We start from the raw sequence: 27,812 nt of genomic DNA, 5'->3' as shown, positions 1-27,812 counted from the left end.
CTGTTCCGCAGCCTCAGCTTTTGTGGCTGGAGTGCAATCCAGTTAATTCATTGACACTGCAATTGTAGCACCTTCCTGACTTGTCTTAAATGTTCAAGATGACTTGAGGCTGGCAAATTATAAGCAAAAGTTGTTTTGTGGGGAATGGGGATAATGCTGCCTAATGGTGCAAGTAGTAGCCACTACTGAAACACTTATCTTCAAAAGGATTTCTTTTCTATTGATGAACGAAATAGCATAGAATACCGTTGAAAAAACATTTTGCCTATGCTCTTCACCAAACTACAGGTGGCAATCTTATGCTCACTTGCTTAGGAGGAAGTCCTATGAAATCAATGAAGCTTTCAGTGAGCAACCCTCAGTAAGATCACACTGTTATAATACATGAATTGACTATTATTTAATGAAGATATCCCAGCATGTGTTCTTACACCCACAAAGTCCCTTTGAACAAGATGCATTTCTCTCCCACTGCTTAACAAGCTGTGGATTCATTTCCACATTCATGTAGATGTTATGTGTTGATTTTATCTCTGCCTTAAATTCTAAGCGGGTAATATTACTCATTTTATGATGCAGGGGCACAAATTTTTTAATTTTGGATTTTATTAATTTGTTGATAGCTTGTGATGCTTCTCCTTCTGAACAGCCATACTGGACTGGAGAATTGCAATGTGGACATTTAAAATAAATAAGAGTCTCCATCTTACTGGAGAATGCTGGGTCAATACATAACTATATTTTGAGAGTTCTTAAATGTGTCGTGGAGCATTTAGTTCAAAGGCTGTATGGCTTATTCCTACCAGGGGAACGCACGTGAAATTTGAATTGAAAACTAGAATAAAGTGTTATTTTAATCCTAGCCTGAGATCTTGGGGCAATCTCCCCTCCCCACTTCCTTTCTGCTGGCCTTATATTGAATAGCAGGAGAACAAATGCAAAGCCCATAGATGGTCCTTCTCACCAACAGCACATGCACACTCAGTGTCCCCCCCCTTTTGTATGTTAAACAAGAATGCATTTATTTAAGATATCAAGAATACATTTATTTAAGAAAACATAACAGGAAAACACACTTTTCATAAAGTTTCCTAATGTGCTTTTAGCAGTAAGGTAAAAGGCAAAGGTAAAGGCAGTATATCCATTTGTTGTTGTTGTTTAGTTGTTTAAAGTTGTGTCCAACTCTTCGTGACCCCATGGACCAGAGCACTCCAGGCACTCCTGTCTTCCACTGCCTCCCGCAGTTTGGTCAGACTCATGTTTGTAGCTTTGAGAACACTGTCCAACCATCTCGTCCTCTGTCGTCCCCTTCTCCTAGTGCCCTCAATCTTTCCCAACATCAGGGTCTTTTCCAGGGAGTCTTCTCTTCATTTATCCATTTATTAAATATTGTTGAGCATAGATCTTTATTTGTGAAAGTTTTAAGTTAATGTTTATCATCAGCTTAAAAAGGGGGGGGGGGTTAGCCTTCCACAGCATCCATGAGAAAGTTTTGTCAACAAGTGTGTGAATTCTGGTAAATGCAATGCCAATTAAGAAAATGATATATTTGGAAATAAATGGGAGATAATATGTTGAGAAAGTAGCTGACATTATTTACTTTGCTGCCAGCAAATACAGTATATGTTTCTAACAACCATTTATTACCTAATTGGTTACATTATCTCAAAAGAGATTTCAAACAATTATCTTGTTTCAGCTGGGTTCGGAAACATTGAATCTTCATGCAGCACTAAGGTTATCTTCCCTCAATGCGAGTGTAACATTAATAATGTTGATTGGGACAGCAGTTGTTATATTCAAACAAAAAACCAGAGGACATTTTTCTTCTAGGAAAAATCAGTTCCCAAAATCAGAAAAAAAGCTAGTACTGAATATTTTAAATAGGTCAAACCGCAAACATTATCTTGTTCTATGCATTTTTGCTGAAAGTCCTGCAGCCTCCAGTGTGCTAAAGAATCAAAAAACAAACAGTGGTGAGGCTTGGTGACTTGTAGTCTACATGTCATAAAGTTTAAGCTGTTCTTTGATGTCAGTTTCAGACATCTCCCCAAAAGTTTCTGTTTTTTCCTTTAAGAGGGTGAAGATGGCAGTCAGTTGTTCTCTTTGGACCCTGCCAAGAAGAGAAGAACAATAACAGAGAGAGAAAATGGAGAAACCATTGCTTCATAAATTTACAATGCCTCTGAGCAGGGTTAATGGAGTCTGACACAATGCTTTCCAATACTACTACTTCTTCTGCAGTTGTATCTGGTGTCTCTGTGGTATGAGTACGATATCCCAGGGATATCCCCCATCCAGCATCAAAAGCAGGAATTGAGAACCTGTGGCCCTCCAGGTGTTGGACTCATCAGCCCCAGCCAGCTATCAACACCTGGATGGTACCATATTTCCCATCCCAGAACTAAAGTCTGCTTTATGGTAGGACATTTGAATGAAACCCTTCCCTAACATTCAGAATGGAAAATAGTAGGTGCCTCTGGGTGCGGGGGACCTTGGTTTCTAATCCCCACTCTGAGTGTGTTCATTTATAATAATTTATAATAATTATTATTATAAATTATAAATTATTATAAATTTATTATATAATAAATAATTATTACATAATTATTATAATAAATTATAAATTCCAGGTGGCGCTGTGGTTAAACCACTGAGCCTAGGGCTTGCTGATCAGAAGGTCAGCGGTTCGAATCCCTGTGACGGGGTGAGCTCCCGTTGCTTGGTCCCAGCTCCTGCCAACCTAGCAGTTCGAAAGCACGTCAAAATGCAAGTAGATAAATAGGAACCGCTACAGTGGGAAGGTAAACGGCGTTTCCATGTGCTGCTCTGGTTTGCCAGAAGCGGCTTTGTCATGCTGGCCACATGACCTGGAAGCTATACGCCGGCTCCCTCGGCCAATAATGCGAGATGAGCGCGCAACCCCAGAGTCGGTCACGACTGGACCTAATAGTCAGGGGTCCCTTTACCTTTATAATAATAATTTATTATTTATACCCCGCCAATCTGGCTGGGTTTCCCCAGCCACTCTGGGCAGCTCCCAGCCGAATGTTAAAAACACAATACAGCATTAAACATTAAAAACTTCCCTAAACAGGGATGCCTTTATTAACAGGAGGTGGTCTTTTCAGATACAAAAGGCTATTTCCCTGAATCCCACTGGTTCCAAAAAAACATGTTTATTTTTTAGTCTCAGAAATCATGGAAGCTAACCCATTAAGGTGCTATTTTACGTATCAAGGTGTTCACATAAAGAGATAGCTTCTTCAAGCAGAAAGAGAGGCACAACAGAGCAGTTGTTTACAGCAGGACTTCAGTTTAAAGGACAAATGTAATTTAGAGGGAAGTGATGGGATGTCTAAAAACATCTGTGACTTCAGGTTACTTCTCCCATCCCTTAGACCTTAGATGCTGGGCATGCTCTGTGACTTGTGGCATTTTTATATGTTCAGCTTGAACTTTACTTTGTAGAAACAAGCATCTCTGAAGTGTGTTACCCTTAAAAATAACTCTCGTCCCAAAACATACTTTTCTGATGGTCTCCTCCACTCTGAAACCTTGATGAACGGATCTAGCACTTATTCTTCATTGAAATTAGGGACAACTGGGGATTAATACTTTGCTATTCAGGAGTCAGTGAGCTTGCCATGAGGAGTTGAGCAGGGGTTCCAAAGGGATATGTGAGGTTGTTAGGGCAAAATTCTGGGTGCGAGAATGCTCAGCCACCCAGCTCATCAGGCAAGGGCCTGTGGTCGTTGCGGAGTATAAAAGGAAGGAGTCCAGCCACGATCCGGAGCAAACAGCAAGGTTTATTACTGCGCAGCAGGTTCAATGCCAGACTGAACACTATGAACAGGGCTGCAAGAACTTTTAAAAGTTCCCACCACCATCCCATAATGCACATCGAAAGCATCATACACACATCACTTGTGACAGGGTAAAATGTCAGAAAAGGGGAAGGTGCAAGGGGCATTAGCATACAGGTAAACAGGAGGTAAACAGGATTAACATAAGGTAACAATGCACGATGTCCCAGGACATTGATAAGCAAGTACCAGTAAGTATCCGGGAGGGGATCCTTGAGTACCTGGCCGGGGGGGGGGGGAACAATGGGTCCAGGTGTGTGTATTGCCTCTGGCTTTGGAGGGCCGGGAATGGCAGGAGATGGTACCTGTATGGATTATGGATATGCAGAGGAGCACCACCCTGGCTACGTGACCTCTTGCTTAAAGCATTATGGCTGTTCCCTGCATCCCTGAGAGCCCTTGGCCAGAGTTGCAAAAGGGGGTTTCATTTAGAAATACAGATACACGGTATTCATTCATAAAGAAATATGGTTACATAGAGTCTCAGGCAACAGAGAAAGGGTAGGAAAGGGAGCCTTTATTACACAGGGCTTGATCTTGAGGGGTTCGTGTTGGTGCGATACTAGAGTGGTGTTGTAGGATCAGGCGGGGTCCCCTTGAGGGCATTTGTGCCAATTTTGATTCCCAAATGAAGCCTCGTTTGGGTGCCCCCCCCTATAAAATTCCCTAACAGAGGTACAGAAGCAAGTTCAGTTTAAATGAACCTTCAAGGGTAAGAGGACATCTGCACAAAGTACTGTGATGCTTAAGTGCTGATATTTGCATATTTTATTTCAGAAAACCATAGATGTCTAACAGCACAGGTGAGATCTTTAATGTGGAACTCTCATTCTAAACATATTTTAGCAAAGGGGAGGGGAATACTAACAATAAGTCCTGCCCATTCGAAGTCCTGCCCAGTACAGTCATCTTTCCCACCCTCCCATATAAAGAGAGAAACTAGTTCTGTCCACACCCCACACCCCCATTATGGAACACAAGTCAATCTTAAGGCACATCTGAATGGATAAAGCAACAGACTTCTTTGGAATGTTTTAAAGTCTATTGAGATATGAACTTCTATGGGCAAGAATCTTGCAAAATTATTGGGTTACACATGGCAACTGTACTCGTGTAAGAACAAGTACATTCGTGAATCTGCAGTTCAGATGAATGTCGGTTTCTTGATGTGGCAAAAGATGAAATATTGGTAAATTCAGAAAAAGACTGGATTTGGAACTAAGAGGAACTTCTGTAATCAATAGCAATGGATTAGATTTTTTTTTAAAGACCTCTGGCTTAAAAATGGATTTTCCACGGTTATGTTCCAAAAGAAATGTAAGTTTTCTTGTTACTTTTTTTTCTTCACTAAAAAGAGGATGTAGAACAGGACTGTATGTGTTGTATCCAATGCTGTGAGTGCAGAGTTATGCTCATGCAATGGGACTTACCCTTCCTCTCCTTGCACGCCTTCAAAATTTGTTATGGGGTATTCTGCAATCCTCTGGAGCAAATTTTTCCGGCTGTATGCGGGGGATGGTTGAGGAGAGGAAGTATTGATTTGGAGGCTGAAGTCTCCTGTGCTAGTGGAAGAGCAGTCTAGGCTATGAGCAGAAGCCTATGGACCAGCCTATACAAAATGTGGTTTTCCCCTTGACATATTCTTCTACGGAATGAGTGGCAGAAGTTGCAAAAGCAGAGAGGAAGATGTGTGCAGGTGGACTGAGTGTGCCATGAGACAATAGTAGCTTGGGGGGTGGGGTGGGGTTAGTGTGGGAAAACAGAAAAGCATATCTCCTGTCATGCTCAATTTCAACAGCAGACATATTGGTGTGTGTGGTTTTAGCACACACACACACATGAAAACATAATGTGACTGAGCATCACATAGCTTGGCCCATAGCCATTGCTGTCTGAGAGAAATGGTTACCATTTTTAAAATACAGTAGTTTAGTAACTATCCCTGCTGAGGAGAACACACAGTGGTGGAACACTCTGTTCACAGCTACCCATTGCATAGATTTCATTATACCTGTGACTTGGGTTTAAAAGTTCATTGCCCTGATCATTCAGAAGACTTCTCTATTATAGCCAAGCCTCCAGTACTGATTCATGGTGACAGATACTCTTATACATTCCAGATTAGGTACTATGGGTGTAGCCAGGACTTTTATTTGGGGGGAGGGGCACCAGAGGTGTAGCAAGCCCTAGGTAGTACCCGGTGTGGAATTTTTTTTTGTCCCCCCCCCCCCCACGCAGCTCTGGCTTTGGTGAAAAGTGAAAAACATGAATTGCAAAAAACCCTAGAGCTTACAGGAAAAAACTGACTTCAGATATGAAATCAGAATTGAAAGAACATATAAGAACAGTTGAAAAATCTCATGCAACAGGGGGGGGGGGAAATGGTTCCCCAGTGGGGGACGCCGAGTGTCACCCCCCCTCCAGGGTGGCACCCGGGGTGACCCGCCCCCTTGCTACGCCACTGGGGGTGGCCAAAGTTGTTGGGCTTTTTTTATAAAAAAGGAAATAAAAGTTGTTGAGCTTTTCTTGGGAAATAATGGGTAAAAATACGCTGTACTGTAAATAGGACATGGGGTGGAGGGGGAGGCTTCTGCTGGGAGGGCAGAACCTCAGATAATTGAGCACTTTCAGTGCTTTACAATAATATTTGTGTATGCCTATGGGTACAGGAGATGGAGAGGACAGGGGGAGGAAATGAAGTGACAGGCAGTCTTTCATGTGAACACCACCAAATCCTTACCTACTTTGGAATGAGGCATCACTTATTTCCAGTTTTGGACTGCTCTTTTGTGCAAGCATGGTAGATCACAAAAGGTGTATGTGCACATATAAACAAATATCCATGGATCCACGGACGGACGGACGGCTGCTGTTTTGTGCAAATCTGATAGATTGAGGAAAAATAATAAGAAAGCTGTGTGCTTACAGGTAAACAAATACCAGTGTGCATGCTCATAGTGACCTCAGGCAAGGCCAGCCCACCCATGAAGTGGTGTGAAGTAGCTGCCTCAGGTAGCAGAAGCCAGCCTCATGGATGCCTCCTGCCACTCCCCCACCTCTGCCAGAACAGCGGTGCCAGTATAGCTGCTGATCTCCTGCTGGTTTCCTGCAAGATCTTGCAAGATCTCACCAAAGTCTTGCAAGATGTCAAGGAGAGCAAAAGTGCTCATGAGATCTGGGTGAGATCCTGCAAGCTCTTTCAGGGAATCGGCACCAATGCCAGCACTGCTTCTCCACAAGAGAAGGTGAGTGTCCCTCTGGTGGTGGTGTGGCAGAGCAGGGTGGCACTTCCTGTTTTGCCTGAAGTGGGAAAATGGGACGTACCACCCCTGACCTCAGGATTTCAGAACTTACAGCTGTCAGTTTTGAGGGAAGGCAGGCAAGAACCCACAGTCCAGGTGGGGCTCACTAGCTCGGGGAGGAGGTGTGTGATTCCTCAGCTGGAGTAGGCTTAGGACAGGTGAGGGTCACATGTGTCATCAAGCCCAGAAGGTATAAAAAGAAAGCCATCCTGGCCAGGCCAGCGTCTTTGCTGGGAATAGCTCTCTGGACAGATGATTTGGACTCGGATAATTCTATGCCCTTGTTGGCTACTCTCATTAAAAAAGAAGAAGACAGGAATAGGAATATCTCTTGTACTGCAACTTCAGGTTCTGGTCTTCATATTTTGTGTGCTATTCAATGCTACTTACAATAAGAGAAGATCTATTGAAATCTGTTTGTTATGGTTTATTTAGATGCTGCTTTTTGGCCCAAAAGCTTAAGTCTATGGATTTCAGTGGGCCTGCTCTGAGGATGACTTAACTGAATAGCATCCTTTGTGTGCTGATTCAGCATTTTTACATCCGGATGCGGAAGATTTAGCATCTACCAGTCACTGCTGCTCCACTAGAATGCCAGCTTGGTGTCTAGATTTTTGGAATCCAAATAACATTCTATAACTAAGTGATACTTCTTCCTTTCCTCAGCCCCAAATATTGGGGGGTGGAGAGATAATTTTTATTGGGACCTTGGAGTGGATGAAATGGGCTTACACTTTCTCTGCCTCTTGCTGTACTCCCAGTTATGATTGCCCCCACCCTTGCGACAGCTGTGTGGAGGTGGTGGTGGTGGAAGAAAAGAAGCAGATAAAAAGGTAGTACTATTTGGAAAGAGAAGGGTTAAAATGGTAGTCTTGAGTAGGAACAATGAAGCTGCTGGTCTATCCAGTAGCTGATGTCATCAGGTGGGTCCCTGCAGCTTACGCAGAAGAAGAGGCAATGGGGAGGTCGGCACTGTGCAAACACACTGGCGTGAGCATGGTATTAACTCCACTGATGCATTTGTGTGGAATCAACCTCCCTACAGCCTTGCCCTTCCCTCTCTCCCTCTTGCTAAGCAGCAGCAACAACAACAACTCACCTGCACAGAGATCAGGTAGTAAGCACTTCTGCCCACCACTGAAGCCATCTAACTCAATATTGTCCACACTGACTAGCAGCTCTTTCCAGGATTTCCAGTTGATGTTTCCCCAGCCTTATCTGAAGATGCCAGAGAATGAACCTGTCCTAGAACCTCTTGCATGCAAAACATGCGCTCTTCCACTGAGTTACCGTTCTTCCCACAAGAACCTAGAAAGATTCCTAAAGGGAGTGAGGGAGAAATCATAGAGAAGCCATAGCAAAAGAAATGACCAAAGCACCACTTAATCAGACCACACCCAGCCTATACAGGCCAGAGTAGCTGTGCAATGGGAACAGATGTTCCAGAAACATTTGGCCTTGTATGCCACTATTTTTTCCTTTCGGTGTTAGACTTTGTGTTTATTTTTAAGATGTTGTGTTAGTTAATCTAAATTGTTTTATGCAAAGTTGTATGGAGTGATCTTTTCATTGATGTAGTGATCATTGACACTAGGGTTATCTGTAACTGAGGGAAGGTCTTGTTCTCCTTCATCTTTCTGGTTTAACCCTATGTTCATTGAGCAGAGATGCCATCCAGATGCAGCCTTATTCTCTATTTCCAACTTTGCTTGGCTTGGTGCTGTCTCAACCTTCCCCCTCAACCACTTTTCGGCTGCCCAGAGGACAACCCATCCACATGTGCTCATATTCAGTCCACTGTTAACACTGCTCACCTATGCGAAATGTGAACAGGCCCAGAGAGCACATGTCATGCAAAAGCATGAAAGGAAGTTTTTGAGAGCTGCAGGGTGGTGGCGGGAAGAGATGCCTGTAACTTTGTGCCCTGCCTACTTTTAACCCAACATAAACTGATAGCTTGAATTTGCTCTTTTAGAATACCTACTTCTCATACCATTCCTTCAAAGATGAGACTGTCTTCTAGTTGTTAATCTTGGGCATTAATTATGGTATTGTTTTCCAAGGAGGATATAATGGATGCTCTTTGAAGTATTCCCACCCCACCCCCACCCCTGGGGTAATATTTGAAACAAACCAAGTAGTTCGAGGGTGGAAAGGCATGGAAACATTAACAAACACAATGACCATTCATATAAACTATTTAAAGGTTTATTGGACTGAATAATGGCAATATACATTTTAAGCCACTAGAAATTACAGCCCTATGTATATAAGATCCACCTTCACATTTAGAAAAAAAATGTAAAAAATACCCAGACAGCCATTTTTGTCATTATTGAGGAGATAGCTTTGCTCACTGCCACTAGTAATATTCCTTGTACAATAGACGTATTGCTGTATACTGAGACATTATATTGTATATAAGGCATTCTTTGCATAGTTAATGCTGTTTGGAACACTGAATCTGTCGATGTGAGTTGGAGGCAGAATGGTTGCTAACAGGTTTTTCAAAGCCGAGTGTCCTTATACATATCTGTATATATAAATAGGATTCAATTGCAAACTGTATTGCTAGTGAAAACATACAGAAGCAGAAGCTTAGACTTTAAAAAAAAAGCCAAACTTCCCACTGTTTCCTAAATAAGCCCTTGAAAAAGTTATGCTAGGGGGGGAAAAACATCCGCCCCAAACCTAGGTGCCCCAAAGAATGATTGACTAAACAATTTCAAGTATTGTCTGCATAAGTTATCATTTTTAAAAGCAGCTTGGGTTTGATATATTATTAAGCATCAAATCAGTCTGCCCTCAAAACATGAAGAAAAAACAGGAGTATGGGGGGGGAGAGAGAATTCCTGCCTAAAATGGTAATTCTACAAAACAGGAAGTGACATCAATATTGTCCTGAAATACTACCTTTGTGGAGGAAAAGACTTATAAAACCAGTGTAGGCTTACAGTAATTGATGGTTTCCAGCCACTAAGGCCCATCAAACGTTATTTTCTGTATGGGTTAATAATCTGATAAATCTTTCAGGGAAGTTAAAAAAAGATGTAACAGTGTGGTGTCAGGGAGAAAAGAAAACAAGGATCTTTGAGGTTACTCGGGAAGTTTATAATTAATATTTCAAGAGTTGCCTTATATTTCATGGATTACATTTTCTAACTCTGTTATTGGGGACAGGAAACAACCGCTAAGTAAACAGAGGTGTTGGCTATTGAGCATTAATGATGCTCAGACCTCATGATGAAAATCAGTCATGAACTATTACACTAAGGCGGCAATCCTGTATATCCATTTTGCTGGGAGTAAGCCCCATTGAGTACACATTCCTAGGAGTGCATTCTTATCTCTCAAGATTCATCCTACCTCAGATGGAGGACTGCTTCGTCTTCAAAGGGCTATGAAGCAAGACAGGCTAAACTAAAGTCTACATCCTTCCACCATCCACAAACCTTCACAATGCTTTATATCTCAATGCATTGTCTTCAAGGATATAAAGGGAGCTTTTGGTCCTAGGCGGAGGGGTGGAAAGGGACCAAATAGTTTGATATTGTATCTCTGGACTGGCTGATGCAATGGGCAACCTTTGTCCATGCTATCTAAACGGAATATCTCGGGTTTTAATTTTGGATACAGCGGATATGGAGTGGTTGTCACAACAAAGTGCATTCATGAGTTTTACTTTGACATCCAAGAACAGCACCCTCAAAATGTAACTTCTGTAACTTTCTCTAGCCCACATAACTCTTGGGATCAAGCCACACAGATTCTTTACGGTCTCAATATTACAAAGGTTTATTTCTGAGGAACTCAGCTTCGCTCAGCCAAAGAGAAAGTCCCGTATTTTGAGGGGTTATTTATTTTTCGGTTATGTATGTGTATCAGGTTGGTTTGGGGTTTGTTTGTTTGTTTCTCAAGCCTTTAATGATGCCCAAGGGAAAGCCTTAGGAAGAGTTTAGGGATAACTTCATATAGTCTTCAGTTCTGCAAGGGAAACAAGAAGAAAAATAAAGAGGATACATTTCAGTCATGTCGCCTTCTGTGGCTTGCTTTCTTACTACTACTTTCTGAGATAAGTGGAGGAAAAGAACCGAGTTTAGGGAGGGAATTTGAAGGAAAGTTTCTGAACCACCCAGGCACACACACACAGTGATTAGCAGAAGGGGTGCCTCAAGGTTTAAGGCATTTGCTTCATCATTTGCAGCAGGGTAGTCTATGCCCAAGAAAGTGAGAACTATACCTAGAAACCTCTTATTTTGTGCCAGGCATATTCCAAGTTCTAGCCCTGCAAACTGAAAACGTGCAAGGATCCATGTAAAACCAAATTAGTATGTCTCAGTGTCCCACCTCAAACATTTCCCCCTTTTGATATCCCAAGAAATGTGGGTCATTTGACCAAATAGCATGTTTCATAATATAGGTCTACGAAGAGATTCAGGCAGGCCATACATCGCTGGTGCCGGCACTTCTCACACATTACGGATTTGCGTTAGTCTTTCCGTGGTTGACAGAAGCAGTTTTTACTGACCCAGGAAACTGGAGCTTGCAACGGAGGGAATTACTGCAGCACATAGCTTTAACCAATCTCATTTCTGCTGGAAACCCTTTCCTAAAAATATGCACATCCCAGCATAATTTCCTTATCTCGCCCCCCCCCAACTGCATACATTTTTTATAAAAATAAAAAACTGACTTGGTTCATAAATATTTTGAGAGCACGTGGTTGCTAAGGTTTGCTGTTGAGGTAGTATGGATACTGGTAACCATTTATCATAGACAGCAGTGGACAAGATGTATACTCACCCATGTCTTATATATCAGACGAAATGAGTTTACACCCAATTGTCCAGTATAAAAAGATACAGGCTAGAATCTTCTTTATGCTGGAAATAATATCTTAATAATTTACAATGGGCAGCATAGTTCAGTCACACTCAGTTGTTTATTGTTACCCTTTTATAGATTGAATAAAAGAAAAAGAAGCAAAATGTATGAATCCAAGATCATTTATACCGGTGTTGACTTACTGAAGTTAATGAGGCTAAAGCAATGGAAATGATCATGAAATAGCTCCACTAGGTTGCAGTCAACATAATTAAGGAACTGGTGTGCCTGCCCTTAAACCACTTTTACCTCATTTGGGTCAAAGGAGCTTAATGGCTTAAGAGACAGGCAGACAGCATTTGAATGCCATTACACTCTTCAGAAATGGTCCTTTCCCCAAAGTAGCTTTGGGATCAACAGATTTAATGACCTCGGCCTGTCATGTCAAGTCTTTTTCAGCTGTTGGGCCACACAACAGTTCTCTTGATGCCATATACATTTGTGTAAGGCATTTTATTCACCTTGTCATTTCAGCTGAAACAATTCATCCCAATCTTAAGACAAACATTAATGTCAGCATCAGTTGGCTTGGCAATGTAAGCAGCATCATGCAAAAGTGAGTTCCACATGCTTTTTGATTCCAGCTTTGTGGACAGTCACTGACTTTCGTGTTTTAGGGAAACAAAATGACATTCAGTTCTATGAAATTCTTGGTGCATCTTCTCCATGCATAGGGAAAGGAGGGTACCTAAATACCACACTTTTAGGGAATACAGAAAAAATATTTTAACCATGATCACCCCAAAATGCACATTTCTGGACAATTCACTAACAGCCCAATCAAGCCAATATACTTAGATTTTACTACAGACATCAGGAATTGCATTAGCTAACATGTCGCTATACAAGCAATTCATCTGATGTAATGTTAGCTAACTTTGCATGGCATAGATCCAAAATATTGTACAAGTAGGGAGAGGAATATGAGATCATAGTCCCTTGATGGCTCCCAGTTCTCCCATTCAGTATTTTTCTGCAGCTCCCTAATCAATTCATCCCCTTCCCTATCACTTGTTGACACAGCAAAACACGCATAAGTTAGCAGATGGGGAATGACATCAACTGCCTGGAGAAGGATCAGTACAGCACAGAAGATATGAGAAGGAAATTCTGTGAAGGATTGCCAGGTGGGGCACAGATAAAGAACAAAAAGACCAGGAGAGAACTAGAAGCTGAGCAGAAATGGAAAATTTCCAAAGCTCAAAGCAGCAATCCCACTGCCCCTCTGTTTTCTCTATGCCTTCCAAGCACAATCGGAAAGAAGAGAAATTTTGGGCCACTAGCTAAAAGACACCATGAGTTGTATCCAATTAAATTATACTCAGAGGAGATCCATTGAAATAGATGCACCTATGTTAATTTCAGTGGGTGTTCTCTCATGATTCCCCCTTATATGAATGGTTTTATTTGAAAATTTGCATGCAGGTTAATTATAGTTTCTAGAGAAATGGCTATGCTGACTGCAGTAAGCCCCCGCCACCTTGGGTCTCAAGATTCCTGCTTCTTCCCCACCCTTGAGTGCTCTTACCGTGCTGCAAAAGATGAAAAGCAAAATAAGGAACAGAAACTTACCAGCCTCTCTTATCCCAAAGAAGCACCATGCTGGACAGGAAAGCAAAGCTGCTGATAAAGGACTGGGAGGAGAAGGACAAGGCAAGCAGCGAAAGGGCAAATGACGACAGGAAGAGAAGGTATTTACCATCCCAAGGCTACACACACACAAGGAATCAGCAAGCAGATATCACGGGAGGAGCAAGCACAGGGGGGAAGCATGCACTGGGGAGCAGGATTGGCAGAGGCCAAAAAGGCACCTGCTCCAATGTATTCCCTACCCCTTGGAAAGCCTAGCTGTGTTTGTGGAAGGGGGACTTGGCAAAAGCGCCTTAGCTGCTTTGATTGATTCTCTGCAACTGCTTCTTTCTTTTGGCATATTCGGAGGAGCTGTCTCATGATGACGTGTTTGTGCAGCCTGCAGTGACGCAACAGTGATGCTTTGTGTCCAGAAAGACAAACTTGTATGTTGTCCTTAAAAACAGGACACAAGCAGACCCCCAAATGGGAAATTCTTGCCCTACCCTGTGGGATTTCACCAAGAGGTTGTGGAGCACTAACATTTAGATCCAAAGCTGAGAGTTCTTCCTGTTGTATGAATTTTGAGTTTCAGAGTGTTGTGCACAAATCTGCTGCAAGCTTTGGCCAATGTATCATAAATGAAGGGCAGGTCAAGCAGGAGGGCTGCACCCACTCCATTCTCCTCTTCTTCACTTGGAGTTAAACTAGGGCAAACACACAGCTATTGGTGAGAGTAAACACAACCACCTTGCATCCATCTTCCCACTGTCGTAAATGTCTAGTAGAACGTATAAAGGCTGCAATCTGCAATGCCAAAATCATATTCATTCCCCAAGCTGCATAATTGGGAGGTAGGAAAACATGAGATCATGATGTCACAACACAAGGTACGTTCTACTACACATTAGAGAAAGAGAAGTGGAGCTAGATGCAGAGCTGCACGTTTCCTATGATGTCTAAGTCTGGCCGTCAGAAAACTGCTTTGGGGTTGTCCGTACCTGGAAACAACAGCACCTGATACTATCAAATGGTGCTTACATCAGAATGGCACTTTGTTGATATTTCCCAGGAGGGGTGACATTCAGAAAGCATCCTGACCTTTGTCGCTCTTTCAAAACTCACGGGACACTCGAATGTTGCCCTTCGCCTCTGGCTGACCCTAAAACTGTGCCAAGAATGTGCACACAGACATTCACCTCAAAATGGAAATTTCACAGGGGCCATCCGCAGACCTTCTTGTCCTTAGGCTTAGGCTCATACCCTTAGTGCTAGGGGGCCCCACTCTCCGTTTCTCTCATCTATGGAATGACAAGAAGATATTGTGGGTTGTATCAGCCCAGGTCCTGCCCAGAGCAGACCCGCTGAAATTAGTAAGTCACGGTCATTAATTTCAACAAGTCTACTCTGGTGACCAAGAAAACCTGTGTTTCTAGACCCTCGCTTAACTACACAGAACAACTTATGTTGGTTTATACCTTGTTAACTGCCTAGGCTTCCTCAAAGAAGGCTTGGAATTGTAGTATGGAGACACGGTGAGGAGAATTCTATGAAAGGTCCCCACCACATCTACCATCACCACCACCCTCAAGCTACAATGCCAAGGTTTCCCTGGGAAGAGGGACTGGTTGAGAAACCAGTTCCAATCTGGTGTGGATATGCCACCATAATACAAAAAAAGGTGAAGGGTTTTTGCAGAGATGCTTTCCAAGATCTACAGAGGGCGCCCCAACACCAGGAATCTCACATTCTCTTCCCGGGGGGGGGGGAGTAAAAATGAAGCGTAATAACTAGAAGACTGGAAAGGACAGAGTCCAAAATCATATCCTGCTTTGAATGGTTGCATCCTTCAGGATTAACTCCTAATATGACCAGAGATGCATAAAGTATAGTTCACAAATCACTTACTGAGGCTGTTTCTAAAATGCACCCTTTAGACTTCCAGATAGGCAGGTAGGTGGAAGTGCATAAGAGGAGAAAAGGTAATGCTTTATACGTAAATATAGAATGTGGAACCCATTTGAAATCATGAGCATTTCTAGGCTGGTTTGTTCCCTTGACACCGAAGGGACTACTAACTTAAGTGGAAGTGGAAGTTTGCCACTTGAAGCGGCTTCTGGGCTGCAGGCTTTGGCCACAACCTAGAACCTAGTCACTTACTGCAGGGCAGCTTCATAGATTTTTACTGGGGTATCTGCAACACTGAGAAGGTTGGCATCAAGGACGCTTGCTGAAGCCCATGCCCCAGCAGGAGGCTTGCTTCCAATCCCTGGCTGCTGTTTCTTCTTGCTGCCTGTTCACCTGCCCTCTTAGAGTGAGCAAGGAGAAGGGGCAGCAATGCCTTGCACTCATTCTCTTGGGCAGGGTTGCCTGTTGGGCCCCAAAGGAAAGGCGTGTTGTGGCAACAATGGCGAGGGAGAAAGGGGTGGGTGCGCTTAGGGAAGGGAGCCCACGGAGAGCATCTTGCCCCCTAGGGGCCCTTGAATTGGCACTGGACACAGATGCTGATCCTCAGCTACCATGACAAGTTATGAAATGGAGCTAAGCCAAGAGGACAAAAAGTATTGAGGAGCCAGGCAGGCAGAGCCTATGCAGTGCAGCTGGATTCCTTGCAGTCCTCTATTGTTTGCTTCTTCCCTAATCTTACCATTTGGCTTGTCACTGCTCTTGACCCCTGCTGGATCCTATGTCATAGCTTGCCCTTCATCTTCGGTTCTTACTCTCTATTCCTGGGGCTGTATCTTTCCCTGTTTGTGCTGCAATCTTGAAAGCTTTAACCTTGGCTTGATGTCCTGGCTGAGTAAACATTGGCATGATCATAATCCATAGTCTTCAGCTACCTTCAAGCTTTGCTGTTCCTGCCTATTTCCTTGGCCTCTGACTTGAACGAGTTCCAAACGCATCCCTTACATGTGAAGTGTTGAAACATTTTCCGTTTGTGCTTTAATGGTTAAATCAGAAAGCTGACATGACCAGGACACTCCTTGAATTTTCTCCCTGTTGCCAGATTTTGAACTGGCCCAGATAGTTGCCCCTTGAACAGCAGTTTTATGTGGAGCAATTAGCAGTGGATACTGATTAGCTCCATGACATGAAAAGCTTCACTTGCTGATGCCAAACCTACGTTAAAGGCAGAGAAGCAAGCCAGAGCTGCTGTAGCTGTGTGGCTAGGTTCAAGTCTCATTTCTACCATAGACTCAAAAGGCAAACAATTCTCTCATCTCTACTCTCCATCTCAAGAATACTATTGATCTTCCTTACTGGGTTGTTTCAAGGATTGTTGAGATAATGCATGTTTCTGAGCACTTGGGAAGTACTGTATGAATGCTAAACAATAATGATTTTCAGAAAAGCTTGTTCTTCAGTATGAGAATTTCTGGAGCTGTTGGGCAAATGGTCCCTTTAATAACTACCCTCTTGTTTTCATGACTGCACAGCAAGCTAAGCCCCAGATGTAGTTGTTGCGTAGTGTCTACATAAGGCAGCCGTCCCCAACATGGTGCCCTCCAGAGATTCTGGACTACACTTCCTATGATCCCTGACCACTGGCGTTGCTGATTCAGGCTGATGGGAGTTGTAGTCCAAAACACCTAGAGGGCACCAAGTTGGGAAAGGCTGATTTAAGCCAAAATTGCAACTATTAGATTGTAAACAACACAGCAAAACTGTGGCAAAGGATATTAGTGGACTGGGGTCAGTGTGTCCTATAATGCAAACACCTTTCAATATTGAAAACCCAGGGCCCAATCCGGTAAGCACCATAAAACCCCACTGGTGTCAATGGGAGAGATTTCAGCATGTGCATAGCTTTGGGGGTGCTACGGTAGTTAAAAGAGCACAAGCTCTGGAGTAGAAAATGGCCTTAGGCAAATGATTGTATCTCAGCCCCTAACTGATACAGTCGTACCTCAGAAGTCAAACGGAATCCATTCGGGAAGTCTGTTTGACTTCCAAAATGTTCGTAAACCAAGGCGCAGCTCCTGCAGCCAATCGGAAGCCGCAGAAACCGCATCGGATGTTCGGGTTCCAAAGGAAGTTCGCAAACCGGAACACTGACTTCCAGGTTTGCGGTGTTCGGAAGCCAAAACGTTTGACTTGCAAGGCGTTTGACTTCCGAGGTACGACTGTAATATCATCCTGCTGCATGTCTTTCATTTTGGGTGGACAGTTCTTTCAGGCAGAAAAGACGGCCATATTACTAAAATCAGAAACTCTACCTAATCCTGAATGGAAGGAAGTTCTGCCCAGCTCATAGCAATTTGATGTAAATGTTCATTTTCAAATTTGGGAGGCAAGTTTGCTGTACTCAAATGAAGTCAGAATGTGGATTCAGAGATCTGATTGTTATTTTTAATTCTGGCTGCTGCCTAGGAGGAGTAAGCCGCAGAATGGAAAATAAAGGCCAGTGAATGTCCCACTAGGGAAGGCCGGTGTATCCTGTTCCATCACATTGATTTGTGGTGCTCATGGTAAATGAAATGGGGCACAGAGGGGAAGGAGACTAATTCATTAGTTATGAGGAGGGAGGGGGGAAGTGGGAGGTGCGGGGACCGGGGGGGGGGGAGGAACATGGTCAACTTTAGTTTCAGATCACATTAGCAGAGGTTATAGGTGGTACCACTAATTCTAAGAAGCATCGTCTCCTTACCAAAAAGATTTGTAAGAATGTTTGTGGCCGAGGACCTAAGGTACTTGCTACAGGGATGTGAGGTCAGAGGTCAGCTCAATCCTGTAATATAAACGCAGCAAACCTGGGTCACATCAACATGGCAGCACTATCAGGCAGTCCTTGACTGGGGTGGGGCTGAGGGGTAAGGCCGTTGTGTTTGCACGCAAGGGATTGGGGGGGGAGGACTGGGTTTTCATGGCTTCCCTCATCTGATTCAGTGCATCTCCTTACCTGAGGGCAGCCCTGCCCCAACAAACCAGCTAGAAAGAAGGATTGTTTGAAGAAGCCTGAAATGAGAAATTGCTGATGCCACAGCCAGCACTCAGAGGTGGGGCAAGGACGGGGGAAGAAGAAAAGAAACAAAACCAAGAGCTTGGGAAAAACAACAACACAGACACACAAAATATGGCACATTGACAAGAAACAGAGAATCCGTTAGAAGAAATGCGACAATCTGCCAATGCCAATTAGTGCAGGAGGCTGGAGAGGGGTTTGCAAAGGGCTCTGCACGGAGGCAGCAAGCATCAAGGATCCCAGCCCAGGTGAATTCTAGAACGGAAAAGCGTGGCACAGGAGAAAATGCTGTCAACCAGGAAGCAAACCACCCTTTGTAACACTGACATTGCAACCCAGGACAGGGAGAGGTGGCAGGCCACATGCTCAGCCCTTAGGAAAAAGTTGTCCCGTAGAACCGCTTGCCTTCCTGTTAAATGGAAGGTCAGAGGAACAGTCACTGAACCACCTCCATGATGGAGGCAAGAGAATCTCACCTGGTTGTTCTTACATCAGTCCTCTTGCATTTTTGGTTAAATTAGCACCTGCAGGGATGGGAACATGATGGCCCTCCAGAGGTTGTCGGACCCACCAGCCTCAGACAGCAGGACCAGGGATGACTGGGGTTGGGAATCCAACAGGACTGGAAGGGTCATAGGGCTCCCCATCCTTGATCTACCCAATGAATGATTGTGGTCTATAAAGCAGACCTGCACATCATACAGGCTCTGGGTCATATGTGGTATATGGGGTGGCCATGTGTCCTACTCCACAGAGGATGGTCCTCTGTTTGAAGGTGTCCTCTAATTGAGAGTTTTCTGGTCCAAATCTGGTTTAAAGGTAAGGAACCAAAACAAGAGAGTGCAGTTACTTTGAAGTTGCCCATCAAGGGCCATCCCAGACTATAGTGAGAAGTATTGTATTTCTATTTAAATTATTTCTCTATCTATCTCTCCCCAGCAAAATTTTAGTCAGCAATGCAAGGTCAATAGAGCAATGGGATTCCAAAGTCAGTAGAGCAACACATTAGCCACCTGGAGCCTCTTTTACCTGCTGATGCATCCCTGAAAAGCTAGTTAAACAGTTGGATCTTTCATTTTGGTATTAATGGAAGAGGTAGAGAAAGCCTGGTATGAATGAGAGCCTAACAGGTACTTGAATTATTACCAACAGAGGAAGGAAAGGACATTATGTTCCTACATGTAAGCACAGCAACTTTGATTCCCTGGAAATGTGCAAGTTTACATTTTGTCTGTTAAAGATATGCATGAGGACAGAGGTGCCTCCGACTTGAACTTTCTGTATTTCTGCATGTCATGAATACAAAAAGGCAAGCTGCTCTGAGCGCTGAGACTTACAGTGGAAGGGCAGGATATAAATAGTTCTAATGAATAAATAAATGAAAGACTGCTCCAAAAACGGCTTAAATAACTTCTTCCAAAAATATATATGTTTAGGACTGAGGCAGAAGTTAACCTTACAGCGAAGCTTGCATCAAAATGAGTTGGGACTTCTCAAGGATGGATCGCAGCTATTGGAGACCACAAGTTTGATTCCTTTGTGGCTTGATTTTAACTTAACTGCCCAGATTACATAAAGATCTTCTTTCCAAAGAAACTCATTTCTAACTACATGCAGTTAAAAGCATCAAAGCGCACCAATGAATAGAGGCTTTTCTGAAGGACATTTGATGTAGGAGGCCATTTGTAAGAGTAGGACAACTCCAGGGCCTTTCTGTACCCACAGTAGTATGTATGAACGTAACAGCTAGCACTCCTATAGCACCCTACCCAGCTAATGGGTACATTCAAATTGCTACTTCACTGAGGGCTGTAAAGAATTGTCTTCTTCCAGCGGTATGCCTAATGAGCACGAAATGTTCCTGTTAGGTGAACTCCATCTCTTACCAAAAGGAGCTATATATTTGTGCCTGTTGCACACATTTTAAAAGCTTTAAATTAATCTACAAATTCATATTCAGTTCCCTTGAGCATTTGGCTTCCTGACCCGGTTACTCACCTGGCAAACAATGCCACAAGGCATCCTATGACACCCCCCCCCCCAACAATTCACATCTGTGTATTAGCCTGGTAATTCATTTATTCTGCTTGCTCACTTACACCACTCGGGTCAGCTTGTGGGGACAGGATAGGTGCATGAACTGGACGATAAAGCTCCCTCTCGTCTGTTATTAATTGATATGAAGGCCAAATATAGGCACCTTGCTGTGCTAACTAACATGGGCATGAAAAGCTGTGCATGCTGAAATTCCTTCGGCTACACAGCTATTCTACATAAAGGAGCCCTGTCCTGTTGCATTTGGTCACCCTATGTGGTGGTTGCAATCTACAACTGAAGCAAGCCGAAGCACTTCTACTGGGAGTCACTTGCTTTCAAGCTGGAATCAGCAGATCCAATGAGCCTATATGCAGTGATTTTCTCACAAGTGGATTTCCAGTTGGTCTATTGGAGAAAGCAGATCCAGACTGTTTAAGCTGCAATCCTATACACCAGGCACCCCCAAACTGCGGCCCTCCAGATGTTTTGGCCTACAACTCCCATGATCCCTAGCTAACAGGACCAGTGGTCGGGGAAGATGGGAATTGTAGTCCAAAACATCTGGAGGGCCGAAGTTTGGGGGTGCCTGCTATACACACTTATCCAGGAGTAACATCAAAGGAAAACAATGAGATCTGCTTCTGAGTAAACATGTCTAGGGTTGCAGGTTAACATTTTACAAACATAAATTTCAGTTCCAGAACTGGCTTCCTTTCTCCATCACAATGTTATTTGCGGACCCCTTGTGAAACCATAAGAGAATTCTGAACTGAGCTCCAACTGAAGAAGCAGGGCGTCCTTCTGCTACTTTAAATAATAGCAGTCTATAGTCCCTGTTTTTATTGGAACTAAGTGTGACTGCAGAGCAAAGTAAGTGCTCAAAAATAATGAATTTATCTCCCAGTAGCACCTTAGAGACCAACTAAGTTTGTTATTGGTATGAGCTTTCGTGTGCATGCACACGAAAGCTGATACCAATAACAAACTTAGTTGGTCTCTAAGGTGCTACTGGAAGGAATTTTTTTATTTTGTTTCAACTACGGCAGACCAACACGGCTACATACCTGTAACTAGAATTATTATCTGTATATGTATTTGAGTATGTATATAAAGACAAGTCCAGGATTTACGGAATTGCCAATTAAATATTTAGGCTTGCGAGCATGTGACCCATTCCTAGTCAGACTTCAGGTGTCCATTAGTAAGCTTGTTTCTACACAGCTCTGACTAAACAGACACAAAAAGGAAGGAAAAAGCAAAGCAAACTTTGCTGACCACGTCATAAAGCAACAACACGAGAGGGAATCGCTAAGCCATTAGCACAAGAAGGAAAGCTTTCTTTCTTTCTTTTTTGGCTATATTCCATTATTTTCTTACTTATTTTATTTAGGTTAAAACTGCCTTTTTATTTTAACAAGAAAGGCAGTGTTACAAGAACCCTTGCCCCCCTCCACCCCCAATGTTGTTGAACCACAGCTCCCATCAGCCCCACCAAGCATGACCAACGGCCAAGGATGATGGGAGATGTAGTTCAGCAGCATTTGGAGGGCCAATGGTTCTTCTCCAACACCTGCTTTGGCATGTAAACCATAATAACGATGCTGGTGATGCCATCTCCCAAATGGACGTAGGCAGCTGTTCCTGTATAGCTGCAATCCTAAATGCACATACAAGAGAGTAAGCTCCACTATAGTCAGTGGAGCATACTTCTGAGTAAACCTGCTTAGGCTCATGCTGGACATCTTCCAGTGCTAGTATTTAGCCAAGAGCCTTTTCAGCACTTGATTTTATGATCTTCAGTACTGGGGGGAACTTGCATTTTTTGTGGGGGTGGTGGTAACTTGCCATGGTAGATATGAGATGGCAGAAGGTACTGTATCAAGTGGTGGCGGACCTGTAATGAGCAGCGGCAGCTCCGCCTTCCTGAATGGGAACGATGCTATATTTTGATGAAGTACAGCCTTGGTGCCCTCCAGCTGCTTTGGGCTACAACTTCTATCAACCCCCCACTGATGCAGCTGCTAGTGGGAGTTGTCCCAACATCTGGAGGGCACCAGGTTGTGGAAGGCTGGTGAAGCACCATTCCCAGGGGCATTAGTGGAAATATGTATAGCCAATCCCACTGGCCATCTGCTCCCTGGTTGACAAGAGGTCTTACTACGCAGAAGTCCACAGCATGTGTAAGGAATGGAAGGGCAGAAATGGCGTCTATAAATTTTACATGATCCCTACCGTACTGGGTGGCTAAACTAAAAGAACTAAAAAGAAAAGAAAACCTGTTTGGAAAGTGATTTAAACTGAACTTGTTATCTGAGCCTGAGGGCAACCACAACAGGATGCCCACAGTATATCTTGTTCCTCTGAGAAATGCTGGCTAGTCATTGCTTGGATAACTTCGAGATCCCGCCTTGAAATAGGAGGCTAGAGCCATTCCTTGCCAGCAGAGCTGTTTCCAAGGAAGTGGACAGCGTATCTCAGAATGGGAATACCACATAGCCGTTAGCCAGTCTTTAATCCCCTGTCTTAGTCTTTTGAGAATGGATAAAATGCAGCAGCCATATAATTCTGAGTTACAACTTGTAACCAGAAGAAGATGGGTTACAATCCCCGCCTGATCTGCTTAATTTAAAAGGGTGCTCAGCTTACCTTTGTTCCTCTTCAAATTCTTCTTTGGTCATCATGGTTTTATACTGGTTTCCTCTCAGTTTTCCAGGACTGTATTTAAAGGAGAACTGTTCATCTGCTACAGAAGAAAGAGAGAGAGAAAGTCAGAACAGAGAAAGAGCTCGGTCCACAATTTTATGTTGTCATAGGAGGAAAGACTACATAACAGTGAGGCTTATGTCCAAGCAAAATGCAAAAGATCAGGCTATTGTTCTCTGAAGAATATTCCTTTCTCCTTGAATTAAGGGTTCGCTTCCATATTAGGAAGAAGCAAATGCTATTTTGATTACCCTACGTTATTCTGATTCTGCCTTCCTTCCAGACAGAGATTTATCAGTTTCCCTTGTGAGCTGTTTAATGCTTTAGTTTTGCATGCAATCTATAATCACACAGAAAGAAAAATGAGCTGGGCCAAAAATGCTCATCACATAGAAATCTAGTTGCATCTTGAATTCCACTCCAGATTTTTCAATTCTGAAATTTCAAAATCAGAAGAAACATTTTTTTTAAAAAAAATATTAAAGGTGTGAGCTGGTCATATTTGGCCATCTCTTATACTGTAGGTGCAAGACATGTTTCCTATGCATAGTTCAGAGAATGGCGGATAAATTGTCCTGAGGCAATCACTTTATTCTCACTTTTATCAACATTCCCTAACCTCTCCTCACACAATAGGCTCTAGCATGTCGAATTCTGTGTTGAATTGTGTACCCATTAAGCATGTTACATATATGACTCAAACGTGTGTGCACAGTCCAATATTTTATGGGGCAGCAGTTTTCTTTGTTACCATGTGATGGTGAGGATGATAGATGATTGTATTTTAATACAGTGGTACCTCTACTTACGAATTTAATGCGTTCCGAACGCACATTTGTAAGTCGAAAAAAATTGTAAGTCAAATCCCATAGGAATGCATTGGGAGAAAAAATTCGTAAGTCGAAGCAACCCTATCTAAAAATTCGTAAGTAGAAAAAATCCTATCTAAACCGCATCCAAGATGGCAGGCGGAGCTCCGTTCGTAAGTAGAAACATTCGTAAGTAGAGTTATTCGTAAGTAGAGGTACCACTGTATTCTGTTATAAGCCGCCCAGAGGGGCTGGGGAAACCCAGCCAGATGGGCGGGGTATAAAAATATATTTTATTTTAATTTAATTTACCAACCACCCATCTGACTGGGTTGCCCCAGCCATTCTGGGCACCTCCCAACAAAATCTTTAAAACACAAGAGGATTCCTAAGTTGTAAATTGGGTTTGCTGCCTTTCTTTACAGCATTGAATGATGCTTTATTTCTCTGGAATCCTGTAGACATAATTAAAGCTCTAACTAGTAGGCAAAGACCCGGGGTTTATCTATTCAAAGCAGGTTTTTGCTAGAGCTCTTTGTTTATGTTTTAAACCGCAGTTCCGGGTTATCTTCCTACAAGAGCCCCAGTAAATGATAGGCCTGGAAGTCAATTAAAGGCCCCAGGGCAAGGGGGAGGCACCTGTGCCTGTCAGCTTCTCTTCTCTTAAGCGTGCATACATAAAAGGTTGCATTTAAATAAACTCTGCACCAGGCGGACGATGGAGCAATGCTGTCTCATCGCTGGACTCTCCAGTGGGGCACAGGTTGTACTCCGTGTGCGGGGAGCAGTGGGACACCGTCTATTCTTAGAGCTTTATTTCTAACTGCAGGGAGGAGGGTATTGTTGTAAAGCAGACTTTCTCGCCATTGAGAGAGGCAACTCATCAGGAGCTGAAGGGCTTCATTTGTATATGCTAATGTCACGCCATCAGCATAATGACATGCTGTCGGCAATTTGCATCTCATTTGGAAAGAGCCAAACAGTGCATTCTGCATCTCCAGCAATACATCTTCACGAGGAATTGTCACGCTGTTTGTATTACTGCTCCTAGCGGTGCTTGTCTTTGGCGAGGGGTCGGAAACAGATGGGGAGGGAGCGCTCCAGGGTTTCCCTCAGAGCCACCTAGGCTGCCTTGCACCCCCCACCCCCAGTGGCTTCAGGTGAGCCCAACTGCCAAAGGGAAAGGCCCCGTGCTGAGCCAACCGTATGGAATTCTGATGGTGTCGGGTAAAAGGGCAGGAATTAAATTTCTGCTTCAACCAGTTAATCAATTCATTAGCCAATTGCGGCACCAGTTAAGAGCCCTAGAGGTGGTTGCTCACCCCGCCTCCCAAAAGTGGTAGTGCTCAAAGCTCTGCCTCAGATATAGCCAATGCAAGGCGGCCTCCAGATGTTGCTGGATCGCAGCTCCCATCATCCCTGGCCATTGGGCATGTTGGTTGGGGCTGATGGAAGCTGGAGTCCAACATATCAAGGGCATCCCTTTAGCTACCACTTCTCTGACTCAACCCAGTGGCGTAGTAATAGGGGGCGGGGGGCGCACTGCCCCGGGCAGCAGGCTGGGCGGGGGACAGCAGGCTGGACGGGGCTGACCACCTCCGACGGCCTCATCCATGGAGGAGAAGCCCCAATGCAACCAAGACTGCCTTCCGGGGTGCCTTTGGGTTTGCCGCCCTGGGCAGCCAGGCGGCTAGCTACGCCGCTGATTCAACCCCTATATTTAATACCCTCCATATTGCTCTATCTCCCAGTTCAAACCACCTGAGAAAACTACTTACCTCAAGGTAGGGGGGGGGATCCATCTGCCAAACCTATATATGCAGAAGTAAAAATTGCTGGACCCTTCTATCATACCCATGCTTTTGTCTCCCTCCTCTATTTTGGATCAGTCATCCTCAGAAACTATAGTTTCTGGAGCAATCTGTGGATAAGTAAAGCAGGCATTAGCAAACTCGGCCCCCCAGATGTTTTGGGACTACAACTCCCATCATTCCTAGCTAACAGGACCAGTGGTCAGGGTTGATGGGAATTGTAGTCTCAAAAACATCTGGAGGGCCGAGTTTGCCTGTGCCTGAACTAAAAAGTATATACTGGGACACAAGGAGGGAAAACTGCCAACCAGCTCCATAGCACATCTTTTATATTTTCTGGGACTGAGAAGAAAGAGCAGTCCACAAAAGGTAAACTATGAAATTTGCTTGCAGCATTGGAGTAAAACTACTGGAAAGTAGCACTATGCAAATTCACTCCCTTCCCACATGCCACACACTTTCAGCAACAGCAACCACCCTGAACGGCAAAGCCTTGGCTCAGCAGCCTCGAGGAATATGAAGTTTCATGAAATCTCATTTCCCCTCATGGAAAAACCAACAGTGTCCCCTGACAATGGCAGGCACACAAGTCTGATCGACTGGAAGTGTGCAGAACATCAGCTCATTTAATTATCACACACTACCAGAGAGCTTGAAAAGGCAGTTTAATGGGTCACTGATCTTGAAGTTCCTGGGTAAATGCTACCGAGACCATCCATTGAGAGAAATCAGCAGTAACGCCACGATTTATGAAAGGAACTGAATAAGGAACGGAGAAAGGATTTGTTGTTTCTGTACTTAGGGTTAGCCTGGCCACTGGCATATTCAGAAAGCTCTGAAGTACAGAGTTTTGTTTGTTTTCGTTCCCAGTGGAATGTCCAGGGAGGCCATGATATTTTCAGTTGCCTCTTGTGGAAGGAGTAACAGAAACCGGAGGTCGCTTTGCAATCATTCCCTCTGTTGCCGATGTTCAGGTGAGAGGGCCAGTGCTTATGTAATCATTTGACATATGAATTAGAATGTGCTTGGACAAGAGAGAGTATATGTTCGGAGGAAGGATTGCAAGAAATACAAAAGGGTCAGCTTTAAAAGCAGCCAGGTCGTCCCCACCTCGTTGCATTTCAAATCATATTTGCATGTCATTGCATACATCCATATTGGTGTTTGTGTGTGTGTGTTTCCAAGTTGCACACCGTTTGAGTTCACAACAGTGGACAGAGAGCGTGTGTGGATGTGTTCATACGGTTATGTTTTCAAATAGGATCAAAGCTGGTTTGAGAGGAAAAGCATCAAAACTTAGTATTTCTCAAGAAACCACAGGAGAGCTGTTGATTTGAGGCCGATGTTGTTGTGTGTACACATATCCACAAACCAGCAGTGGAAAAGTGCACGGGATACAGGCCAATTTTTTAAAAAAAGAAATAGCACCATGTGTGCTCATTAACCACAAAATGCTGACAATCTGTTGGGGATGGAGGGACAAAACAGCAACAATATAAAACTGGATTTGGGAGAACGGGACTGAATAAAAAAGGGAACAGGCACGCTATAATAGCTGATGAATCTACCAAGGACTGCTTTCTTCCACTTCTTTCCATAGTCAGGGCCGGCCCGAGACATGTTGCAGCTGCAGGCAAAACCCCCCAACGCTGTCCCCACCTGCACCATGGTGCCCCCCCACCCACAGATCCTTGTCCCCTACCTGCCTCTGCCATGGCCCCCATGCTGCTGCCAACTGCATTACTGCAACTGTACCCTCATCTGCAGCTGCGCTTGTGCCGCCACCGCAATACAGGGCCAGTGGGCGCAGAGGCACAGGCAATGGCGTTGGGTTGGTGGCATAGCTAAAGCCCTAGCGGGACTGACAG

General features: G+C 43.8%; 1 protein-coding gene across 3 annotated transcripts in view; it reads right to left on the bottom strand.

The window, feature by feature from the left end:
* Positions 1-391: 391 nt before the first annotated feature.
* The window catches only part of MXRA7 (matrix remodeling associated 7), a 65,350-nt gene continuing 37,929 nt past the window's right edge, over positions 392-27,812 (bottom strand). The window contains exons 3-4 of one of the 3 annotated variants that reach the window (XM_035104560.2): positions 23,268-23,364; positions 392-2,113 (exon numbers count right to left, since the gene is read on the bottom strand). In XM_035104560.2, the coding sequence (XP_034960451.1) occupies positions 1,999-2,113; positions 23,268-23,364 (212 nt within the window). In that variant the 3' untranslated portion in view covers positions 392-1,998. The other 2 variants (XM_035104561.2, XM_060271826.1) reach the window with 2 other exon arrangements.

Source organism: Zootoca vivipara, chromosome 2, assembly GCF_963506605.1.
Source record: "Zootoca vivipara chromosome 2, rZooViv1.1, whole genome shotgun sequence".
NCBI lineage: Eukaryota > Metazoa > Chordata > Lepidosauria > Squamata > Lacertidae > Zootoca > Zootoca vivipara.
Note: the sequence above shows the minus strand (reverse complement) of the source record. Positions and strands in the feature narration are given on the sequence as shown.